The sequence below is a fragment of the Pseudophryne corroboree genome, chromosome 8, assembly GCF_028390025.1.
Source record: "Pseudophryne corroboree isolate aPseCor3 chromosome 8, aPseCor3.hap2, whole genome shotgun sequence".
Classification (NCBI taxonomy): domain Eukaryota; kingdom Metazoa; phylum Chordata; class Amphibia; order Anura; family Myobatrachidae; genus Pseudophryne; species Pseudophryne corroboree.
Genome location: NC_086451.1, coordinates 384,272,058 through 384,293,966, shown reverse-complemented (window position 1 = coordinate 384,293,966; position 21,909 = coordinate 384,272,058). Strand labels below are relative to the sequence as shown.

The 21,909-nt window shown below is 45.7% G+C and overlaps 1 protein-coding gene across 1 annotated transcript in view; it reads left to right on the top strand.

The window, feature by feature from the left end:
• Nucleotides 1–1,541: 1,541 nt before the first annotated feature.
• Nucleotides 1,542–21,909, top strand: part of PPP1R14A (protein phosphatase 1 regulatory inhibitor subunit 14A) — a 42,171-nt gene continuing 21,803 nt past the window's right edge. The window contains exons 1-3 of the mRNA XM_063937647.1: nucleotides 1,542–2,328; nucleotides 11,906–11,986; nucleotides 16,183–16,215. Of these exons, the coding sequence (XP_063793717.1) occupies nucleotides 2,137–2,328; nucleotides 11,906–11,986; nucleotides 16,183–16,215 (306 nt within the window). The 5' untranslated portion in view covers nucleotides 1,542–2,136. The remainder of the gene's footprint in view (nucleotides 2,329–11,905; nucleotides 11,987–16,182; nucleotides 16,216–21,909) is intronic.

The following is a 21,909-nucleotide window of genomic DNA, read 5'->3' as shown; positions in this document are numbered from 1 at the left end:
TCGCTTTGCTGATCGGTGAGTGATTGACAGGAAGTGGGTGTTTCTGGGTGGTAACTGACCGTTTTCCGGGAGTGTGGGGAAACGGGGGAGTGGCTGGCCAAACGTTTGTGACTTCAAAACAGAAACTAAACTGACTGAAGTGATCGCAAGGTAGGAGTAGGTTTGGAGCTGCTCAGAAACTGCATGAAGAATTTCACGAGCAGTTCTGCTAACCTTTCGTTCGCACTTCTGCTAAGCTAAGATACACTCCCAGAGGGCGGCGGCCTAGCGTGTGCACTGCTGCTAAAAGCAGCTAGCGAGCGATCAACTCGGAATGAGGGCCCAGATCAGTGGTTCTCAACCTCGGTCCTCAAGTACCCCCAAGTACCCCCAACAGTTCATGTTTTCCAGGCCACCTAGCAGTTGAACAGGTATATTCATTACTCACTCACATTTTAAAAGACCCACAGGTTGAGCTAATTATTTCACTTGCAATCCTGTGAGGAGACCTGGAAAATATGAACTGTTGGGGGTACTTGAGGACCGCGGTTAAGAACCACTGCACTAGATAGTCAAGATTGACTTGTCTGCACAGTCTATCTAGCCTTGCAATACCGACCCCACGGGAGCGCGCATCGGGATCGAATCGGTATCGCAAGCTGCCTAACACCTTTAGATGTGCATTAACTTTCCTTAAGATTATGACTATAGAGTCAAAATCTCAAGGACCGTACATACTGGGAGAGGTGGCGGGAGATGAGTGCTAAGCGGTCTAGCACAGACCACTCAGCACACATCTCTCCCCCCGCTTAGCACAGCGCAATGTGTGCTGAGCGAGAGGGGACGGAAGGGGGGGGGGGGGCAGCTAATTTCACCAAGCGGTGAAATAAGCGACCTGCTAAATTGTGCCTGCATGCAGGCCAATCTAGCACCGGCGATAACGACGTGCGGGACCGCACATGGGTATCCGGTCAGATGGTCGACAGTGTTAAGGTCGACACTCATTAGGTCGACCACTAGTGGTTGACATTGTCGACATGGACTAATGGTCGACACATGGAAATGGTCGCCACATGAAAGGTCGCCACATGAAAAGGTCGACATGAGTTTTTCACTTTTTTTTCTATTTTGGAACTTTTTCATACTTTACGATCCACGTGGACTACAACTGGGAATGGTAACCTGCCCAAAGCTGCGAGGGGACGCGGTACACTATTTGGGGTTCCCCGTCACTTTACGCAGGAAACGACACCAAAAATGGTTTAAAAAAAATCATGTCGACCTTTTCATGTGTCAACCATTTTCATGTGTCGACTATTAGTCCATGTCGACCATGCCAATGTCGACCAATAGTGGTCGACCTAATGAGTGTTAACCTTAACATTGTCGACCATTCATTCCAGAACCCGCTCTGTGTTTACCCCCCTTTAAAGATTTATCTCACAGTGTGTGCAAACCTTACGGGAGGTCTGCGGGGAGGTTTGACCTGGAGGTTTGTGTCCTGCTGGCCATGGGTGATAAGTATTCAGCACAATACACTACAGTGATTTGCACAAGAGCTCCTCCCCTCCCCACATGCTCAGTCAGAGACATTGTGCTGCTGTGTCAGTGACAGTCTGAGAGTTGCAGGGCTAGGATGTACACCGCTACAGCTGTAGTGCAGCCATAAAAGCACGTGTGAGGAGTGGCATTGAGCACATCACAGGATTAGAGCGAACCCAGCACTAACACCATATCACAAGAGCATGTCTGTCTCTATCACAGTAAGTCCTTTGTATTGTTCTGGATTATTTGGACACGTGGAGATAACAGTCTAACAGCAAATCTGCGTATCTGTGATACAGTCCTGAATGTGTTGATTGATAACTGGAGATCTATTATTGCTCATAGACTTCTGATCTATAGTGGGACAGCTATTACTGGAGTACTTATCCATGCGGGATGAACATTAAAGTCACTGATCATATTCATTTATGACTCTTACATCACATTAGTAGCCTGCGGAAAACCCTCACTTGGACATCTGTAATTACTCTTCTGGCAATGCCTGAGAAATCTTTGTCTTTACTGAATGAATTGATTACCCTGAACTGAAGACCCCACAAGCCTTATCTCCTGCCCTCAATACCTAATCTACTCAGAACAGGACTTTCAGGAATGGCTGCAAATAAGGTTGGGAAGAGACTGATCAATAAAACCCATTCTCCGTCCAGGAGCCGAGATTCAGGACAAGCCATACAGCGGAGACAAGCCAGAGTCACGGTGAAGTATGACCGCAAGGAGCTGCAGAAAAGGCTGGATGTGGAGAAGTGGATAGATGACAGTATTGAGCAGCTATACCAGGGCAGGGTGAGTGTCCTAGGGGTGATGATAGAGTTAAACCAGTGTTTCACACACCCACAATAGCTCATTATTTATATCTGTGGATGCAGGTGGGATAATTATGGACCTAGCCAAATAGAGTAAAGCTGGGCATACACTATACAATTATCTGGCAGATAATCTGTGGTTGGAATGAAAACCTGGTATGAGAGCATCTGACAATCAACCATTTACTACCAAACACTGGAAAATGGACAAAACCTGTCTGTCATTTAACCAATTTGTATTTCATTTTCCAATGTTTGGTAGCAAATGGTTGATTGTCAGTTGCTCTCATCCATTACCAGGTCTTCAGTCCAACCACAGATTATCTGTCAGATAATTGTATAGTGTATGCCCAACTTTAGTTACCTGTGCATGAAAAAATAAATCCTGAAAACATGAGATGTGTGAGGATTGGAGTAAAGGGACACTGTTGGGCAGATGTATTAAGCCTGGAGAAGGGATAAAGAGGTGATAAGCGCTAGGTGATTACGCCCCAGCCAATCCGCTCTTAACTGTCATTGTTCAAATCCATAATGATTGGCTAGTACGTTATCACTGATCTATCACTTCTCCAGGCTTAATGCATCTGCCCTGAGTTAATAAAAGGATACACTGTATAAGGGTATTAGCTACTAGCCCGTCAGAATGACGGAACAACATAACAATAATGTCAGTGTCGGCAGCTGTGCGAGCCCGAACAGTGCAACACTTGAATTGCTCCATAGGGCGCCATCTAGTGGCCGCGCGCAAAACACTTTAATTCCCCCATAAAGTTGAGGAGCAGCGTTAGCCTTTTATTATACTGGATGAGGGTTAATGAGAGCAATAGGACAATACAATTCCTGAGAAGTAAATGATGGAATGATAACAGGGTGACACATTGGGGTCGATTCTATTCGGCAACTTAAGAATAGCGCCGGGAATTAGCTCCCGACGCTATTCAATTCAGCTCCAGTTAAGTCGGCGATGTCCCGTTCTCGCCGACTTAACAGGTAGTTTTGTCGGGAGAACGGGCATTCTCCGACTTAACTACCCGCGGCGATGCTGATTCCCGACAGAATCAGCCACGCGCCGGCCGCGAGGCAGCACTTTTGTCGGGTTTCTTCTCTCATCCCCCGGGGATGAGAGAAGAATTCCCGACAATTGCGGGTCACTAGCAGCTGAATTGAATAGCGTCGGGAGCTAATTCCCGGCGCTATTCTTAAGTTGCCGAATTGAATTGACCCCATTGAGAGTTAAGGGGAACTCTACCCACATAGGTATATTTATAAAAGTATCTATGGAGTAAGAGTCTTCTATTTTATGATATATTTCACTTGACACACCCTCTGGAACAAATGTTGAAATTCTTATGTCATAAGCATGAAATAACATAGAGTAGTTATATTTACACTGCATACATATAAATGTAGTCTAGATATGACTAGAGATACCTTGATCTCTTCTGTGCTGCTTTGCTTCTGCAGGTGGTGCAACATTTTCTCGTGGGCAGGCGTTCCTAGCTAATTGAAGTCTAGGTGCTCTCATGCTCTATGGGAAAAATAAAATATGACAGATCTAAAAGTTATTTATTTTTAATTTTTTTTAATAACTGGAATTGAAAGTGGATGGGAGCAATTATTGGACACTACAGTTATGTATACTTCAGGGGACAGCAAAATTCTAACAATGGGGCAGATCAGTTCTTAAAGTGTTCCTAGAGAGGTGGTGCCTCAAAAGGGTGTAGCCTCAAAAAAGGGGCGTGGTCACACAATAGTAATAATGCCCACAGTAGTAGCATCGCTAATACACATAATGCCCACAGTAGTAGAACCCCGTAATACACATAATGCCCACAGCTGTAGCACCCCTTTTACAATGCCCACAGTAGTAGTGCTCCTTATTCAATGTCCACTGTGCTGGTAGTGCCCCTAATATAGAGCCCATAGTAGCGGTGCTCCTTACGCGAAGCCCCCCGTAGTAGTGCCCCTTATGTCCCCAGGAGTGATGCCCCATATGAAGTGCCCCCTTTACAATGCCCTCATTAGTTGTGCCCTTAACGGTAATGCCCCTGTGTAGTTTTTCTCCCCCTCCCCCCCCTCCCCAGTAGTAATGTCACCTGTAGTAATGCCCCCAGGGCCCAGTCATTTAGCCCCAGTAGTTATGGCCACAGTAGTTTAGCCCCCAGTGGTAATACCCCTGCAGTTATGACCCCAGTAGTTTACCCCCCTTTAGTTTAGCCTCCCAGTGGTAATGCCCTCACGTAGTTTGCCCCATGTAGTTTAGCCCCCAGTGGTAATGCCCCCCAGTAGTAATATAAAAGCAACACAGTGCTAACTACATTCATACAAACAGACAGGTGTGTTTTAAAAAAAAACAATTGATAGGTTATTTATTAAATATTTATAAGGAAGAAATCTTTGCCTTACTATTACAACACACAATATAATAAAAATTAATTAATAGCTTTTATTGCTGTAAGGACTGTCAGTTCCAAATATTTACCAGTCCAGTAGTGACGATGTAAATGGCCCGTAGGTGGTGGTCCAGTTGGCAATGGCTCCAGCACGCAATTGTAGGGTTCCTGATAGACACTCCTAATACACAGCGGCACCAAGGCTCCAAATAATTAGTCCACGATCCAGTAATCCTGGATGTCGGTAGATGTCCACAGGTCCAAATGTCCTAATGCCCCCATGTTGTTTGCCCCCAGTAGTTGGCCCCATTAGTAACGCCCCCTTGTAGCTTGCCCCCAGTAGAAGCAGTCACACATATAAAAAAACAAAACACCGACCATACTCGCCAAGCCCCGCTCCCGCGTCCGACCGCTGCAGTCTTCCTGGCGTCCGCTCCCCGGCACTATGAGAGAGACGTCATGACATCTCTCCCATAGCGCACACCTACAGAGCCAGAAGCCGGAGCTCAGTAGTGAGCTCCTGCCGCCGGCTTCCGCTGTGGAGAGAGAGCCGGGCGCCCGCTGGTAACACAATCTCAGCGGGCACCCGGCATCTCCCTGCAGTGCCAGGCACACATCTGGTTAGGTGAGCTGGAGGAGGCGGAACTGCATTCCGTCTCCCAAGTGGGACTGACGGAACGCAGTTCCGCCCCGTTCCGGCTCACTTTAAGCCCTGGGGCTGATGTATTAATCCTGGAGAAGGGATAAAGCAGTGATAATTGGAAGGTGATAACACACCAGCCAGTCAGCTCCTGTCATTTTTCAAATCTGTAATGATTGGCTGGTGCGTTATCACCTTGCACTTATCACTGCTTTTATCACTTCTCCAGGCTTAATACATCTGCCCCAATGTGATAAAACATCTTGAGGGGTCAGGTAGGTATCCTATAGTGATAGATGGCTGCATGATGAAGTGACATTGGGGTTAGTCAGCTAACCCCTTTGACGGCGCCAATGCGCACATGGAGGTCACGTCCTGCGTGTGTGCTAGCAGTCAATGTGATCTGATGTCATTGACTGTGAACTCCTCTGCCTGACTGACCGGCAGAGGCGTTAACGGGGCGACGAATCACTGATGCGGGGGCAGCACATCGAAAATGGGGGCAGGTCGCTCCAATCAAGAAAATGTCGGTAGACCGCCTACGTACGCAGCGTAACTGCGGCTGCAGGGGGTCGTCCACAGTTGCTGGCGGTCACCGGGTTGGCCATTTAGCATGCAGGGCAGCCTTGCCCTGCGATGGGCGGCTCCCATGCGATACAAAGGATTGCAGATTCTGCTGATAAGAGGAATCTGCAATCCTTACTGAATAACCCCCCATAGTAAGTAATCCTTTGTCTTGAATGCGAAACGCTGGATCTGATCCTGCAACAGTAGGTGCAAAGTGATTTTCCAGAGTCGGTTGCAAAAACCGGCATGTGGCATGTATCCAGGTTTAGAATAACTAGGTTCATTTTTGCAAAATGAAGTGTTTTGCTGGGGAGGAGGGTTCCTCTGGGCTGCAAATAAGGCTTGCAGTGTTGTGTGTTACATCATTAATAACTGCAGTTATGTTTAATGTTTTTACATGTTCTTTCCTGGCCAATTAGCAAAACCCAGAAAATAAAATACTAAATATACTCGTTTTACACAAGATGGGGCCCAGGTCAGAGAACTAGTTTGGGCATCCTATTGTTAAACCTCTTTGAAAGAATAGTGAATATTAAGTCCCACCACATAGAGCTTATAATACCTAGCATGGCTGCCTCCTGTCCAGCACCCCCCCCCCCCCCCTTACTGCCCAGCATGCCACATAAGAGCGTCATACAGCATTACGCCCAGCTGTGTGTATTCCCAGGTTATCAGCATCATGCCAATGCATGCTGTACAACATATAAAGCTATGTCATCGTGCTCATGCCCACAGTATGCATGCCACGCTTACCGTTCTATTGACCACCATATATAGCTCTGTGTCCAGCCTATTGACCATATGCCCAGTACAATCCAGTGTGTGTATACACACACACACACACACACACACACACACACACATATATTTCTGTAGTCCTGAAACCCTAAACCTTCATGTGCCTATAGAATTCATCATGTTCCTATTTCCATACACACACTTGGTATGAATTATTCATTCAGTCCCCAGCCACGAGCAGCTTCTCTGAGACATCTATCATTCATCTTCCAATAATCTTGAATGGACTTTGTGTGTATGTGACAGTGATTAGTGTTCCCTGGGGGAGCACATCCCCCTCTCTGAGTGTCACATTCTCTCCCAGGGGGTATCAGCCAATTATCTGCTAATATGGCAGCTGGGTCCCTCTGTATAAGCTGGTGTGACCAGGTGACCCGAGCTGGGTAACACTGCACTTTATTTACCAACACTTACTCTGTACCTAAAAACATATATTTTCCCCTTTTATTTATTACTTTGTATGACCTACAACATTGTATGTACAATTAATCTAGCACCTACACACAATAGAGGCAGCCATTTTGTAGGCTAAGCCAATTCATGAGGATGGTACTTACCTATATAGTATATAAATTAATTTATATGACAGTCTGTTTCCCTACATACCTTTAAATATTGGGCAGGTCACGTAAGAGAAGCAGTGGAAAGCGTTTCATTGTACCCCTTCGTGAACATCAAGGTGTGACTCTTCAGAAAACAAGAAGCGTGTTTCCAGTGCAGTGAGTTGTAAAAGTCTCCCGTTATGCACGGGGCTAATTGTAACAGTCTGCAATTTGCAAGAACCAGCGCAACTCTGGTGAGATAGTCTCTAGATTTAAAGATGGTGGCGGAAGGAGATGCTGCGTTGGGCATGCGCAAGCGGCTCCCCCCAACTGCTGTTTTTGCTGAGATGGAGACACCACTCTGGGGGAAAAAATTGGCCAACCATAATGGTTTCTGGGTACTACAAAAAAAAAAACCTGCGTGCTTCACTGATTGCTGGAATCACACTGGCTTCCACAAATTGTGGGCTATCACATTTGGGGGCTAATTCAGTAAGGATTAATCAGCAGAATTTGCTATCCTTTGGATCGCATGCTGGGGGCCGCCCATCGCTGGGCAAGGCATGCTGCTCTGTGCCTCCCCCCCCCCCCTCTTCCCCTTGATGAAGCAGAAATTGCGAGCGCCTCGCAATTTCTGCTTCATCATAAAAATTCTGCAGCTTAGCTGCGCCTGCAGGAGACTTGGTGCCATTTTAGCCCACGACACGCCCCGTTCATGCCGCCCTGCCCACGCAGCGCTCCGTCTCCTACCTGGAAATGGAGCGTTCCCGCCCTGCGATCGCCTCTGCCTGATTGTCAGACAGAGGCGATCGCTTTTTCTGCCCCTCCCCCCCCGCAGAAAGTGCGGGCGCATGCACAGGAAATTTGTTGGCGCACATGTGGTTAGGTTGGCTGGTAAAATCTCCTCATCTGCGCATGTAAAAAAGGAAAATGCGCAGTAAAGCAGGAGATGCTAGGGAATAGGTCATTTATCGCTGCTTGAAGTCTCCAGAACCGATCCATATATTGGTGATCAGGCATGAACATCGCGTTTCTTTTTTTTTCTTTTTTTCAGTAATTGGAGATGGTTGCACATCCTTAAGAAAAAGGAAATCTGGTTTCTACTAGGATAGCGTTCACTCTGTCAAGCTCCTCCCCTTTGCATGTGTAAAATTCTGCCGCCATCTTGGTCTGTAAACACATGAGCTTCAGTGAAAATATATGTACTGATAATGTCGATATTATCTTAAACCATAAAGCTATACCTCTAGATACACTTTTACCGTGGAGCTGCTATGGCAGCTACAATGAATACACGTGCTACGCACTTTGTACGCTATTTGCGTACAGAGTCCCGTACGTGGTACGTACTTGGCGTACACACGCCGCGCTGAGTGTACAGAGTACGCACAGCGCGTGCACACACAATTGATAACCTTTAAACCTTGTTAGTGTTACAATGCAATGATATGATTACACTTTAAACCCTTAGCAGCAAAGTACTGCAACGATGTTATACTTTAAACCTTAAGTAGCACTGGCGGTATAAAGTACCCGCACTGCGTACACCTTATCAATACTTATAAACCTTATACAGTTAAATATGCTCTTAAACCCTTGCAGGAAAGTGAGGACACAACACCGATTTGTAGTTGAAACCACAGGGTTCTAAGGCCACCGTGGATTATTTCAAAAGGTAAAACAGTACAAATCGTACACTACAGGCTAACAAGATAAATCTAAAACAGAATAATGGCTACAGAGAATGTACATACGTGAGAATGTTCGCAAGCGCAACCCGGCCGGTCCTCCGCTTGTCAGGTAGAAAGCGTTCAGAGTCTTCTGACCGGCCAGGCAACATTGGTCTTTTTATACACAACTTACATACACAATACAATGGTCACTGTAATCTCATTGTCCATTGGACACAGAGATGTGTCTTTTCATTACAGGAGAGGTCATAGGTTGATTTGAAAAGATGGGCGATGTCTTTCCCCAACTGCTCTGGTGGGTGGTATCCACTGGATTCCCGCCGCATACATAATATACAGTAAATACAGTTAATATCTATATTCTACTTCTGCACATAACTATACGCTGGAACATGCGATCTTTCTCTAACCAACACCGGAATGTTACCCTTAAAATACCCTACTAGACATCACCTTCCAACCTTTATCTGACCCTTCCTATCATGCAAAGGCGAATCCCTTAGTCCTGGAACTGTTTAAACTGTTGATACTCGCTGATGTGGTGTAGGGGAACTATGTGTACAAAATGCACTATTTGGGTTAAATATGTAATGTTCTAATAACCCTCTATGCGCCCACAAACTCCGCCGTAAATACCTATACCACGCGCATGATCGCAGGAGCGATCCTACGCAAATTGAGGACTGAGTGCATGCGCAGCGGGCATGTGTATGGGGTTAGTACAGGGTATATGCATTACAATATTTTTCGACTTCGACAGTACACAGAAGGCCCGATTCATAGACGTTCGCAAAGCAGTCCTATCACACTGTGCATATGTCTGTGGGTGACTGAGACCTAGACACACCTCTGCAGAATGGGTATGGGAGGCCGGGATCCCTGCGGTCAACATACCAACGCCAGGCTCCCAACCACCAGAACGCTGGCAGGGTGGCAAGCGCATTGAAGCCCCTTGCGGGCTTGCCACAGATTCTATTTCCACTCAATGGGTGTCGTGGACACCCACGAGTGGGAATAGCCCCTGGTAGCTGGGATTCCGGCTGTCGACATTGTCAGTGGTCGGGTTTCAGGGGTCGGCAATGTAACCGCATCCCCTGCAGAACAGCTGGTTATTCAGGGTAGCGCAGAAGTCAGTTGGATCTCCAGTGTGTTTAGCAGGTTGCATTTAGGGTATCTCGTACCGGTAATGAGATGCTTGTATGTTTCTTAGAGGAAGCTAGATGACATTAACCAGAGAGATTATCCAGAGATCAGTATAAAGTAATGGGAGCACTGGAAACCTCACATCATTCATTAATGTGCTGAATTGCCTATCTTCCATGTGACGCAAAACCATGTTCTCTCTGTGATTTAACAGTATAGCTTAGGTATTTCATCATGTACTACTATATAACGTATAGTGTATAGCGTATAGGCAGTATATATTATATGTTACTGAAGAAGAGTCATTAAAGTAAAAATACATTATAATTAACGTTAGTAAACAAACCTAAAATGAACCTACAAAGTGCAGTACATGGTGTCTTTGGAAGATGCGCTTTTTAATCAGCAAAGTCATTTACTATATCCTGCCCTATTATATTCTGTCCAGTCATATAACTTGCGTTTCAGCTCCAGCAGTCTAGATTACGCAGGAAGGTTGCAAGGTATACTGACCACTGAGGCTCGGCAGAACAGAAGTGAACATGTTCATTGCATTGTGTTTAGAAGCTGATTGTAGGGAAAGTGGTGGTTGTGGTTGTGGTGGTGGTGGTGGTGGGGGGGGGGAGGCACCACATTGGAAACGCTAGTCAGGCCTCCTTGATGTAAGATCATTCACCCTTTCCATGTGCATGCCCTTGTTTGTCACTGATTTTTCCCATGAAAAGTTGCAAGGTACTGCATATAATGCTCTGTGTAATCATAAGGGGTTAGAGGCTGTAAAGTATGTACAGGCCAGATATTTATACCCGGATACCCTAAATACGTAATCTCCATTTATGTGTATATATACACTTACTAGACAACTGCCTAAATAGCCAATTTTAGTAAATCCAACATATATCATTTAAGTTACAATGTCAGGGACTGTCGTTTGGTTTAGCAATTTATTGATCTTTATACTGATTTATATCTATGGCCGTTATAATTGTATTCCTAAATAGATATTGTGTAGTTATTCCTTGCTCCAGTCACTGTGTATCTGTGATAGTTAATCACAAGAGTATGCTGCACCAAGCATCCAATACCACTGATAGCTAATTACACAATAATCAGACAGCATTAAAGAGAACTATGGGGCCTGTCTAGAAAACCCCACAAATGAAAGCTAAAGAAACGACACCAGTTAGTTTCCTGTGTATATAACCATTTAGACTTAATCAGATGCCTGGATTCTAGTCTGTAGCTCCTGAAAACAAGCTTAGGTGTAAAGTGACCAAAACATATCTACCAACATGCTTGGTCTGAAAAATGTTGACCAAATTCCCCATGCTCCTGTTCCACCCATGACGTACCCAGGCTGGCTAAAAACCATGCCTCTATACAAGCGCCAGCCCCAACTACTAAATATTGGTTTCGTCCCATGTAGTGGATGACAGTTCCATCGGTTAAGGCTTGCTTTTAGGAATGTCGCACACTGAAGTGCCTCCTGCGAGGTAATTTTGCTGAGTTAACCGAGCGACCTCTGAATGGCTCCATGATAACACACTTAGCCCAGGCTCTGTTACCCAGTGGATATTTGACTTCTTCCAGGAACTGTGCCTTCTGCATAATCATTGAATATAGTGTCCCTGAGGGACAGATCAGCCATCCTGGAGACATGCAATGTATACCCCTCCTCTGCTGCTTCCGCCACACAAATGTGATGGCGATGTGAATATCAGCCCTGTTTTAGCTCTCAGGATTAACCCTTTCCTCACACCAACCCATGTTCATTTTCTTTCAGGAGATGGACATGCCAGATGAAGTGAACATTGATGATCTCCTGGACATGGACACAGATGAGCAGAGGAGAAGCAGCCTACAGGTGAGGATATTATATTACCCATTCTGTTTTTGGAGCAGAGCAGCGTCACGTGATATTTAGTGATTACATAAAACTGCTCTGCTAAAAAATTGAGCAGAGATGGTATCATTACTATTTTATGTTCTTGTTATGCCCTGTCCTGTTCCGTGGGTGTGGATGGACAGTCAGGTCACCTAGAAGAGGCAAGTATGGAGTACAGTACAAAGGCAAATTGCACTGGGTATATCCAGTAAGTCCTTCTTGCTACAAAACAAGTTCTTAGATATACGATGTCTGTCTGTCCAGATTATTTTTTCCTATGTCAATTTCCCTGTAGTCCTATAATTGAGACTCCTAGAGAACCCAAATAAACAAACGGAAAAAAAAAAAGTCATTCTTTGGGACCTAAAGGAAAGTGCAGGGTGGGTTGAAAGAATGCCAGGTGTGATCTGAAATTAGCGTGTGTAATAAAAAAATAAAAAAAAATATATATAATATATATATATATATATATATATATATATATATATAATATATAATATATACACAGACAGACACTGGATACAATAAATCTCTGTTCAGGGCAAACTATTAGGGGAGTGGTGGGGATATTCCTAAATGTAAGGCTAGAAACATTAGCGATGCTCCCAGGAGGTGAATACTGGGTACTCTGAGGGAGGGATTGCAAAGACGCAAAAAAGAAAAACCCTTATTGGCAAAAACGTCAGCGCGCTCCAATAACAGTGTTTATTTTGTTGTCTTTGCAATCCTACCCTTAGTGTGATCAGAATTGATTACAGAGCCCTCATCCCATCTGATACTATAAACTACCGAAACTAAGCCACAAGCAGAAATCTGGAGAACTTGGGTACTGAATATGTATTTGTCACATAAATCTTAAATCAAATGTTACTGATCTAAATAACGGGACTCCGTTTATCATTGCCCAACTCCAAAAATCATCTCAAATTGCGTCCTGTGCATAGAACCAACAAGTTGCTTCTAGAAACATGAAGAGTTGCTAATTGGAGGATCAGGGAACAAGTCTTTCCTCTTCCAGTCACACGCCCTGATAACCTGCAGGTGCTCTGGTCTCACTTGAGAAAAGCAGATAATGCAGTCTGACCTCTGTATAACACCAAGAAGGGGCTCGGTTACAGGAAGACAGGAATCTGATATTAAGGTTGTCCTGAAATGAGTAAACCAGCAAACATTGCCCCATGCGCTCTCTCTCATATACACTAGGAACTTATACTATTTTGGTGCACATAAAAAAAAAAAAAAAGTATCTATCTAATCCATCCACATACACTGTAACCCATAGAAACCCAACATACATTTATAATGTAATAATAGCCATTTGAGGTAGCAATATAGAGTATGGCAACAGTGACTACTGTCCTACAGCTGGCCGTTCCATGTTGATACACAACCAGGGTTGTGTGCAGTGTGGGCTCTTGGAACCCAGTTGCCTGTGTTGTACACACACCCTGCCTCTATTATAGATATGACCACGTGCACTGCCCAGTTGACGCAGTGATTGGCTGGTGTAGTCAAACAGCACAAGCTGGAATGGTCAGTAATGGTAAGTTATCCACCGTAAGCAAAACCCTAAACATTCTGTAAACGCCTGACAGCCGCCCAGCGTGAGTTTAACCCGTCCGTGATTGTTTTTAGTGACCCATTGCCACCATCCAAGGATCTGTGCCTTCAAGGTATCTTCTTCTGCCGGCTCTGATCTGTTGTGCAGCCACACCTTTAATATGCTAATAGACTACATAACCTGTTTTATTGAAAGTGGAAACAAACACTACTTCAGTGTCACATGTTGTATTTCACAGGGGTGTGTACTCCAGATGTGAAAAGCGTAGATTAAACTGGGCAAATACAGTATTTTTTAGGTGTTGCGAGTGGGAAAAGTCCCTGTTGGTCGACTGTCGGGATTGTGAGGGGGCGGGATGTAGTGGGAGGTTATGTGACCATCTGTCTCCTGACCACATCTCTGAGAGGATGGATATGAAGAAGTTGCAGTTAGAGAAGTTTTACAGGGGTGGCACCCACCTGATATCCCCACCCACTCCAAGATGGTGGAAAACACAGCGTATCCTATATTTTTAATAGTACGGTACGTACACACTAGGGTGATATTGGCACGATGTGCCCGATTCAGACACATCATTCACAATATCGTCCAGTGTGTATGCACTATGTCGCTGACGATGCACGCTCCTGGCGGGTGATATTGCATGCAGCATGGCCCCGGCTCCCTGCCGTCGCTGCTCGTCGGGTCCCGTTGCTGACGACATTGCATCGTTTGCGAGTCGTCCTAGTGTGTACCCACTTACACCTTCCAATTGCTCTTGTATAGTCTCTGTTTTGTGAGGCAAATTGTGTCCTAACCGTTTCGCTTTAAGAAGGTTTTATAACGGTCTTTGTGATGATGGTCTATCTGGCTGTGTTTGGAAATTACACAGAAAAGAGATAAAGCACTTCAAACATCTGCAAGAGGATGAATAACATTCAGCTGATAACTGTAATCTGTGCCATATCTGTGGCTTTCACTGTCCCAGCTTTGATGTGGTCTATTACTAATGCCTTTCCCACATACAGAGGGTGGATAAAACCATGAGGTTGGGGGGGGGGTTGGCATCCTCAAGCGCTAAACATTAGTCTCAAATCTATTTTCAACCACCCAACCTCCTTCTCCCTATGTAAGTATTGTGTTATTCAGTGGCTTCCTTTGTGCTTGAGATCTTGACCCTTGTTACAGACACACAAAGGATGGGAGGTGGGGTGATCGAACCCCCTACAGTGTATTTCTTCGATCCTCTCCCATTGATCCGCAATCAATACAAGATAGGAATATGTGGGTCTCATTTACAAAGTGTTTAAGTGACCGTAGAACGGACTGGGTGCAGAACAAAATACTCTTTGGAAATAATGGGGCAGATGTATTAACCTGGAGAAGGCATAAGGAAGTGATAAACCAGTGATATGTGCAAGGTGATAAAGGCACCAGCCAATCAGCTCCAGTATGTAAATTAACAGTTAGGATCTGATTGGCTGGTGCCTTTATCACCTTGCACATATCACTGGTTTATCACTTTTTTATGCCTTCTCCAGGTTAATACATCTGCCCCAATGTGACTTACACCATGCTTACAAGATTTTATTTTGTGGAGTGATCTCTCTCTACTGATACGTCCAGAGGCGGATTGGCCATAGGGCTCACAGGGAAGATCCCCGGTGGGCTGACGCACCCGTGGGGCCTGTTTTGTTTGAGGACGTGGTCCTATTTATAGACCTAATGAATAAGATGCAAAATAATTTGCATATATGAAAATGTCTTTGCCACTTAGCCTGTGATTGCAGATGATCTAGTATATGCTCTGCCTGCTTGGCTGACATATAAGATTGAGTGAATAGTGATTGGGATACGCAGTTGGTGTAATAAGCAAGAAAATATATCTTTCTAAAGAATTATATAGTTTCCTAAATTCTAAAGGTGTATCATATAATGTGCTCATAATATTTGATTTGATTTCCTTTTAACTTCCCCCTTGATGCTGGACATGCCCACTATCTGGAAAGTCTTGGGGGGAGGGTGCTGCCCAAGTGGGGCCACTAGTACAAATTTTTCCAGGGCTGCTTTTTGTTCCCAATCCGCCCCTGGATACGTCAATACTTGTTATATAATGGGGTCTATTTAAGACTCTCTGGAAACACACATCAATTATTGCAGGAATAGGTCAGTAAAGTATTGTGGCTACTTGTCGTACTTTTCATGCTGGGAGAACTGCATATCATGACAGCTATTCATCCGCCACTGTACACAGCGGTGACAAATGACACTCCTGTGTTCTTTCCTGGCCTTGTTACTGCACATGCCCAGCCTTAGGTTATGCATGCTCACAAAAGGAGTCACACTCAAAGGCTGCTGACCACATGATGGTGTTCACTATAGGAGACCAACTCTGAAAACCTGACCTTGTTAAATTGGAGACTACCACCTTTCTATGTACGTCTACGCGGACGGTGTTAGTCAGTGATATGGGGGTTTAACACAGGAGATATCTTTCTAGGATATGTAGAGATATAGGCGCTTTTTATTCTTATGAGGAAAGCATTTTGTGATCTGTTTTTGGTCAAATGTAAAAAATAAAGTGATACTCTCATTCATATCTGTCCGCTCTAATCTCTGTTTCCTCCTTTTACAGGTCACCCTCCAGTCTTGTACTAACAGCACAGAGGTATTTATTACATCCATACTATGTATTAAGAAACCTAGAATTTGACTTTTATATTGTGCATTATGGCATTTTATTCTATTATGTTTAGTATATTATATGCCAGGTTCTATATTTAGAGTACTAGCTGCTAGGAATTACAAGATAATGTACTTAAGCCCTGTACACACGGGGAAGATGTGTGCTGAGCGATCTAGCACAGACCGCTCAGCACACATTGGTAAGAGGGCCCTGCTCACAACCTTACAATCTTAAGTTCATGGAGTATTTTTACAATATAGTTATAGGGACACATTCTGACTTGTGAGCAAAGTAAAAAAAAAGTAACTTTGCACCTGGACAAACCATGCTGCAGTAATAGGGGAACAAATACATTTATTATATTTGCATGCAGAGTAAATACTAGTTGCTTTTGCATGCAGCCCTCAAATGCTATACAGCTTTATTTTTACACTGCAATTTGGGTATTAATTTGGACACATTTTACATGTGCCCCATCTGCATGCAACATGGTTTTGCCAAGATGCAAAGTTACCTTTTTTTGCTTTTCTCAAAACAATGTCTGATGGGCCCTACACACAGCGTGATCCCACGCCGTGCTGCCCGACGGCGGATACTGCCGACGGGTGACCCGGCGGCGGGGGGGGGGGGGGGGGAGTGAACTTCACTCCCCCCGTTACCCGGCTCCATAGAAGTGCAGGCAAATTTGGACGAGATCGTCCATATTGGCCTGCATGCACAAGCGACGGGTCACCAGCGATGAATGAGCGCAGGGCCGCGCATCGTTCATCGCTGGTGCCTCCACACTGAAAGATATGAACGGTTTCTCGTTCATATCTTTCAGTATTATCTGCCAGTGTGTAGGGCCCATTACAGACTTAGATTGTCCCCCGACAATTGTGTATATTATTAAAGACTATTGCATTGATTGTACACCCTCAGACCATTGCGTACTTGCCAACTTTGGCAAGTCAGTTTCTAGGATAGGGAGGTTCAGGTGGCATGTAATCTTGAGTAAATGGCCAGGTCTATAATGATGAAATTTATAGCAAATAGCATTGTCGCCCTGTCTCGCCCACTTTACCCAGAATACAGCGGGATGCTGGAGTCTTGTCCAGTTATCCTTCATTTATATGGCACCACAATTACAGGTGTTTCTAGTGATTGCACTACCCCTAGACCACAGTGAAATGTTTCTCTGACGTCCTAGTGGATGCTGGGGACTCCGAAAGGACCATGGGGAATAGCGGCTCCGCAGGAGACTGGGCACAAAAGTAAAAGCTTTAAGACTACCTGGTGTGCACTGGCTCCTCCCCCTATGACCCTCCTCCAAGCCTCAGTTAGATTTTTGTGCCCGAACGAGAAGGGTGCAGTCTAGGTGGCTCTCCTGAGCTGCTTAGAAAAAAGTTTAGTTTTAGGTTTTTTATTTTCAGTGAGACCTGCTGGCAACAGGCTCACTGCATCGAGGGACTAAGGGGAGAAGAAGCGAACTCACCTGCGTGCAGAGTGGATTGGGCTTCTTAGGCTACTGGACATTAGCTCCAGAGGGACGATCACAGGCCCAGCCATGGATGGGTCCCAGAGCCGCGCCGCCGTCCCCCTTACAGAGCCAGAAGAGCAGAAGAGGTCCGGAAAAATCGGCGGCAGAAGACGTCCTGTCTTCAATAAGGTAGCGCACAGCACCGCAGCTGTGCGTCATTGCTCTCAGCACACTTCGGTCACTGAGGGTGCAGGGCGCTGGGTGGGGGCGCCCTGAGACGCAATATAAACACCTTAGGGGGCAAAAAATGCATCACATATAGCTCCTGGGCTATATGGATGCATTTAACTCATGCCTGTTTTTCCATAAAAAAGCGGGAGAACGGCCGCCGAGAAGGGGGCGGAGCCTATCTCCTCAGCACACTGGCGCCATTTTTCCTCACAGCTCCGTTGGAGGGAAGCTCCCTGACTCTCCCCTGCAGTCCTGCACTACAGAAACAGGGTAAAACAAAGAGAGGGGGGGCACTAATTTGGCAGATAAATCTATACAGCAGCTATATAAGGGAAAAACACTTATATAAGGTTATCCCTGTATATGTATATATATATATATATATATATATATATATATATATATATATATATATATATTTCTCTATCGTCCTAGTGGATGCTGGGGTTCCTGAAAGGACCATGGGGAATAGCGGCTCCGCAGGAGACAGGGCACAAAAGTAAAGCTTTCCGATCAGGTGGTGTGCACTGGCTCCTCCCCCTATGACCCTCCTCCAAGCCAGTTAGATTTTTGTGCCCGGCCGAGAAGGGTGCAATCTAGGTGGCTCTCCTAAAGAGCTGCTTAGAAAAGTTTAGCTTAGGTTTTTTATTTTACAGTGAGTCCTGCTGGCAACAGGATCACTGCAACGAGGGACTTAGGGGAGAAGAAGTGAACTCACCTGCGTGCAGGATGGATTGGCTTCTTGGCTACTGGACATCAGCTCCAGAGGGACGATCACAGGTACAGCCTGGATGGTCACCGGAGCCTTGCCGCCGGCCCCCTTGCAGATGCTGAAGTAAGAAGAGGTCCAGAATCGGCGGCAGAAGACTCCTCAGTCTTCTAAAGGTAGCGCACAGCACTGCAGCTGTGCGCCATTTTCCTCTCAGCACACTTCACACGGCAGTCACTGAGGGTGCAGGGCGCTGGGAGGGGGGCGCCCTGGGAGGCAAATGAATACCTATTTTGGCTAAAAATACCTCACATATAGCCTCCGGAGGCTATATGGAGATATTTAACCCCTGCCAGAATCCGTTAAGAGCAGGAGACGAGGCCGCCGAAAAAGGGGCGGGGCCTATCTCCTCAGCACACAGCGCCATTTTCCCTCACAGAAAGGCTGGAGGGAAGGCTCCCAGGCTCTCCCCTGCACTGCACTACAGAAACAGGGTTAAAACAGAGAGGGGGGGCACTAATTTGGCGTTAGAAATATATAAAAAAGATGCTATAAGGGAAAACACTTATATAAGGTTGTCCCTATATAATTATAGCGTTTTTGGTGTGTGCTGGCAAACTCTCCCTCTGTCTCTCCAAAGGGCTAGTGGGTCCTGTCCTCTATCAGAGCATTCCCTGTGTGTGTGCTGTGTGTCGGTACGTGTGTGTCGACATGTAGGAGGACGATGTTGGTGAGGAGGCGGAGCAATTGCCTGTAATGGTGATGTCACTCTCTAGGGAGTCGACACCGGAATGGATGGCTTATTTAGGGAATTACGTGATAATGTCAACACGCTGCAAGGTCGGTTGACGACATGAGACGGCCGACAAACAATTAGTGCCGGTCCAGACGTCTCAAAAACACCGTCAGGGGTTTTAAAACGCCCGTTTACTTTAGTCGGTCGACACAGACACAGACAGGGACACTGAATCCAGTGTCGACGGTGAATAAACAAACGTATTCCTTATTAGGGCCACACGTTAAAGGCAATGAAGGAGGTGTTACATATTTCTGATACTACAAGTACCACAAACGAGGGTATTATGTGGGATGTGAAAAAACTACCATAGTTTTTCCTGAATCAGATAAATTAAATAAAGTGTGTGATGATGCGTGGGTTCCCCCCGATAGAAAATTATGGGCGGTATACCCTTTCCCGCCAGAAGTTAGGGCGCGTTGGGAAACACCCCTTAGGGTGGATAAGGCGCTCACACGCTTATCAAAACAAGTGGCGGTACCGTCTATAGATAGGGCCGTCCTCAAGGACCAGCTGACAGGAGGCTGGAAAATATCATAAAAAGTATATACACACATACTGGTGTTATACTGCGACCAGCGATCGCCTCAGCCTGGATGTGCAGAGCTGGGGTGGCTTGGTCGGATTCCCTGACTAAAAATATTGATACCCTTGACAGGGACAGTATTTTATTGACTATAGAGCATTTAAAGGATGCATTTCTATATATGCGAGATGCACAGAGGGATATTTGCACTCTGGCATCAAGAGTAAATGCGATGTCCATAACTGCCAGAAGATGTTATGGACACGACAGTGGTCAGGTGATGCAGATTCCAAACGGCACAAAGGTGTATTGCCGTATAAAGGAAGAGGAGTTATTTGGGGTCGGTCCATCGGACCTGGTGGCCACGGCAACTGCTGGAAAATCCACCGTTTTTACCCTAAGTCACATCTCTGCAGAAAAAGACACCATCTTTTCAGCCTCAGTCCTTTCGTCCCTATAAGATCATATCTGCCCAGGGATAGAGGAAAGGGAAGAAGACTGCAGCAGGCAGCCCATTCCCAGGAACAGAAGCGTTCCACCGCTTCTGACAAGTTATCAGCATGGCGCTGAGACCGTACAGGACCCCTGGATCCTACAAGTAGTATCCCAGGGGTACAGATTGGAATGTCGAGACGTTTCCCCTTCGCAGGCTCCTGAAGTCTGCTTTACCAAGGTCTCCCTCCGACAAGGAGGCAGTATGGGAAAAAATTCACAAGCTGTATTCCCAGCAGGTGATAATTAAATTACCCCTCCTACTACAAGAAAAGGGGTATTATTCCACACTATATTGTGGTACTGAAGCCAGAAGGCTAGGTGAGACTTATTCTAAAAAATTTTTTGAACACTTACAAAGGTTCAAATCAAGATGGAGTCACTCAGAGCAGTGATAACGAACCAGGAAGAAGGGGACTATATAGTGTCCCGGGACATCAGGGATGCTTACCTCTATGTCCCAAATTTGCCCTTCTCACTAAGGGTACCTCAGGTTCGTGGTGCAGAACTGTCACTATCAGTTTCAGACGCTGCCGTTTGGATTGTCCACGGCACCCCGGGTCTTTACCAAGGTAATGGCCGAAATGATGATTCTTCTTCGAAGAAAAGGCGTCTTAATTATCCCTTACTTGGACGATCTCCTGATAAGGACATAGTCCAGGGAACAGTTGGAGGTCGGAGTAGCACTATCTCGGATACTGCTACAACGGCACGGGTGGATTCTAAATATTCCAAAATCGCAGCTGATCCCGACGACACGTCTGCTGTGCCTAGGGATGATTCTGGACACAGTCCAGAAAAAGGTGTTTCTCCCGGAAGAGAAAGCCAGGGAGTTATCCGAGCTAGTCAGGAACCTCCTAAAAACAGTGCATCATTGCACAAGGGTCCTGGTAAAAATGGTGGCTTTCTACGAAGCAATTCCATTCGGCAGATTTCACGCAAGAACTTTTCAGTGGGATCTGCTGGACAAATGGTCCGGATCGCATCTTCAGATGCATCAGCGGATAACCCTATATCCAAGGACAAGGGTGTCTCTCCTGTGGTGGTTATAGAGTGCTCATCTTCTAGAGGGCCGCAGATTTGGCATTCAGGATTGGATGCTGGTGACCACGGAGCCCAACCCGAGAGGCTGGGGAGCAGTCACACAAGGAAAAAATTTCCAGGGAGTGTGATCAAGTCTGGAGACTTTTCTCCACATAAATATACTGGAGCTAAGGGTAAATTTCTAATGCTCTAAGCTTAGCAAGACCTCTGCTTCAAGGTCAGCCGGTATTGATCCAGTGGGAAAAACATCACGGCAGTCGCTCACGTAAACAGACAGGGCGACACAAGAAGCAGGAGGGCAATGGCAAAAACTGCAAGGACTTTTCGCTGGGCGGAAAATCATGTGATAGCACTGTCAGCAGTGTTTCATCCCGGGAATGGAAACTGGGAAGCAGACTTCCTCAGCAGGCACGACCTCC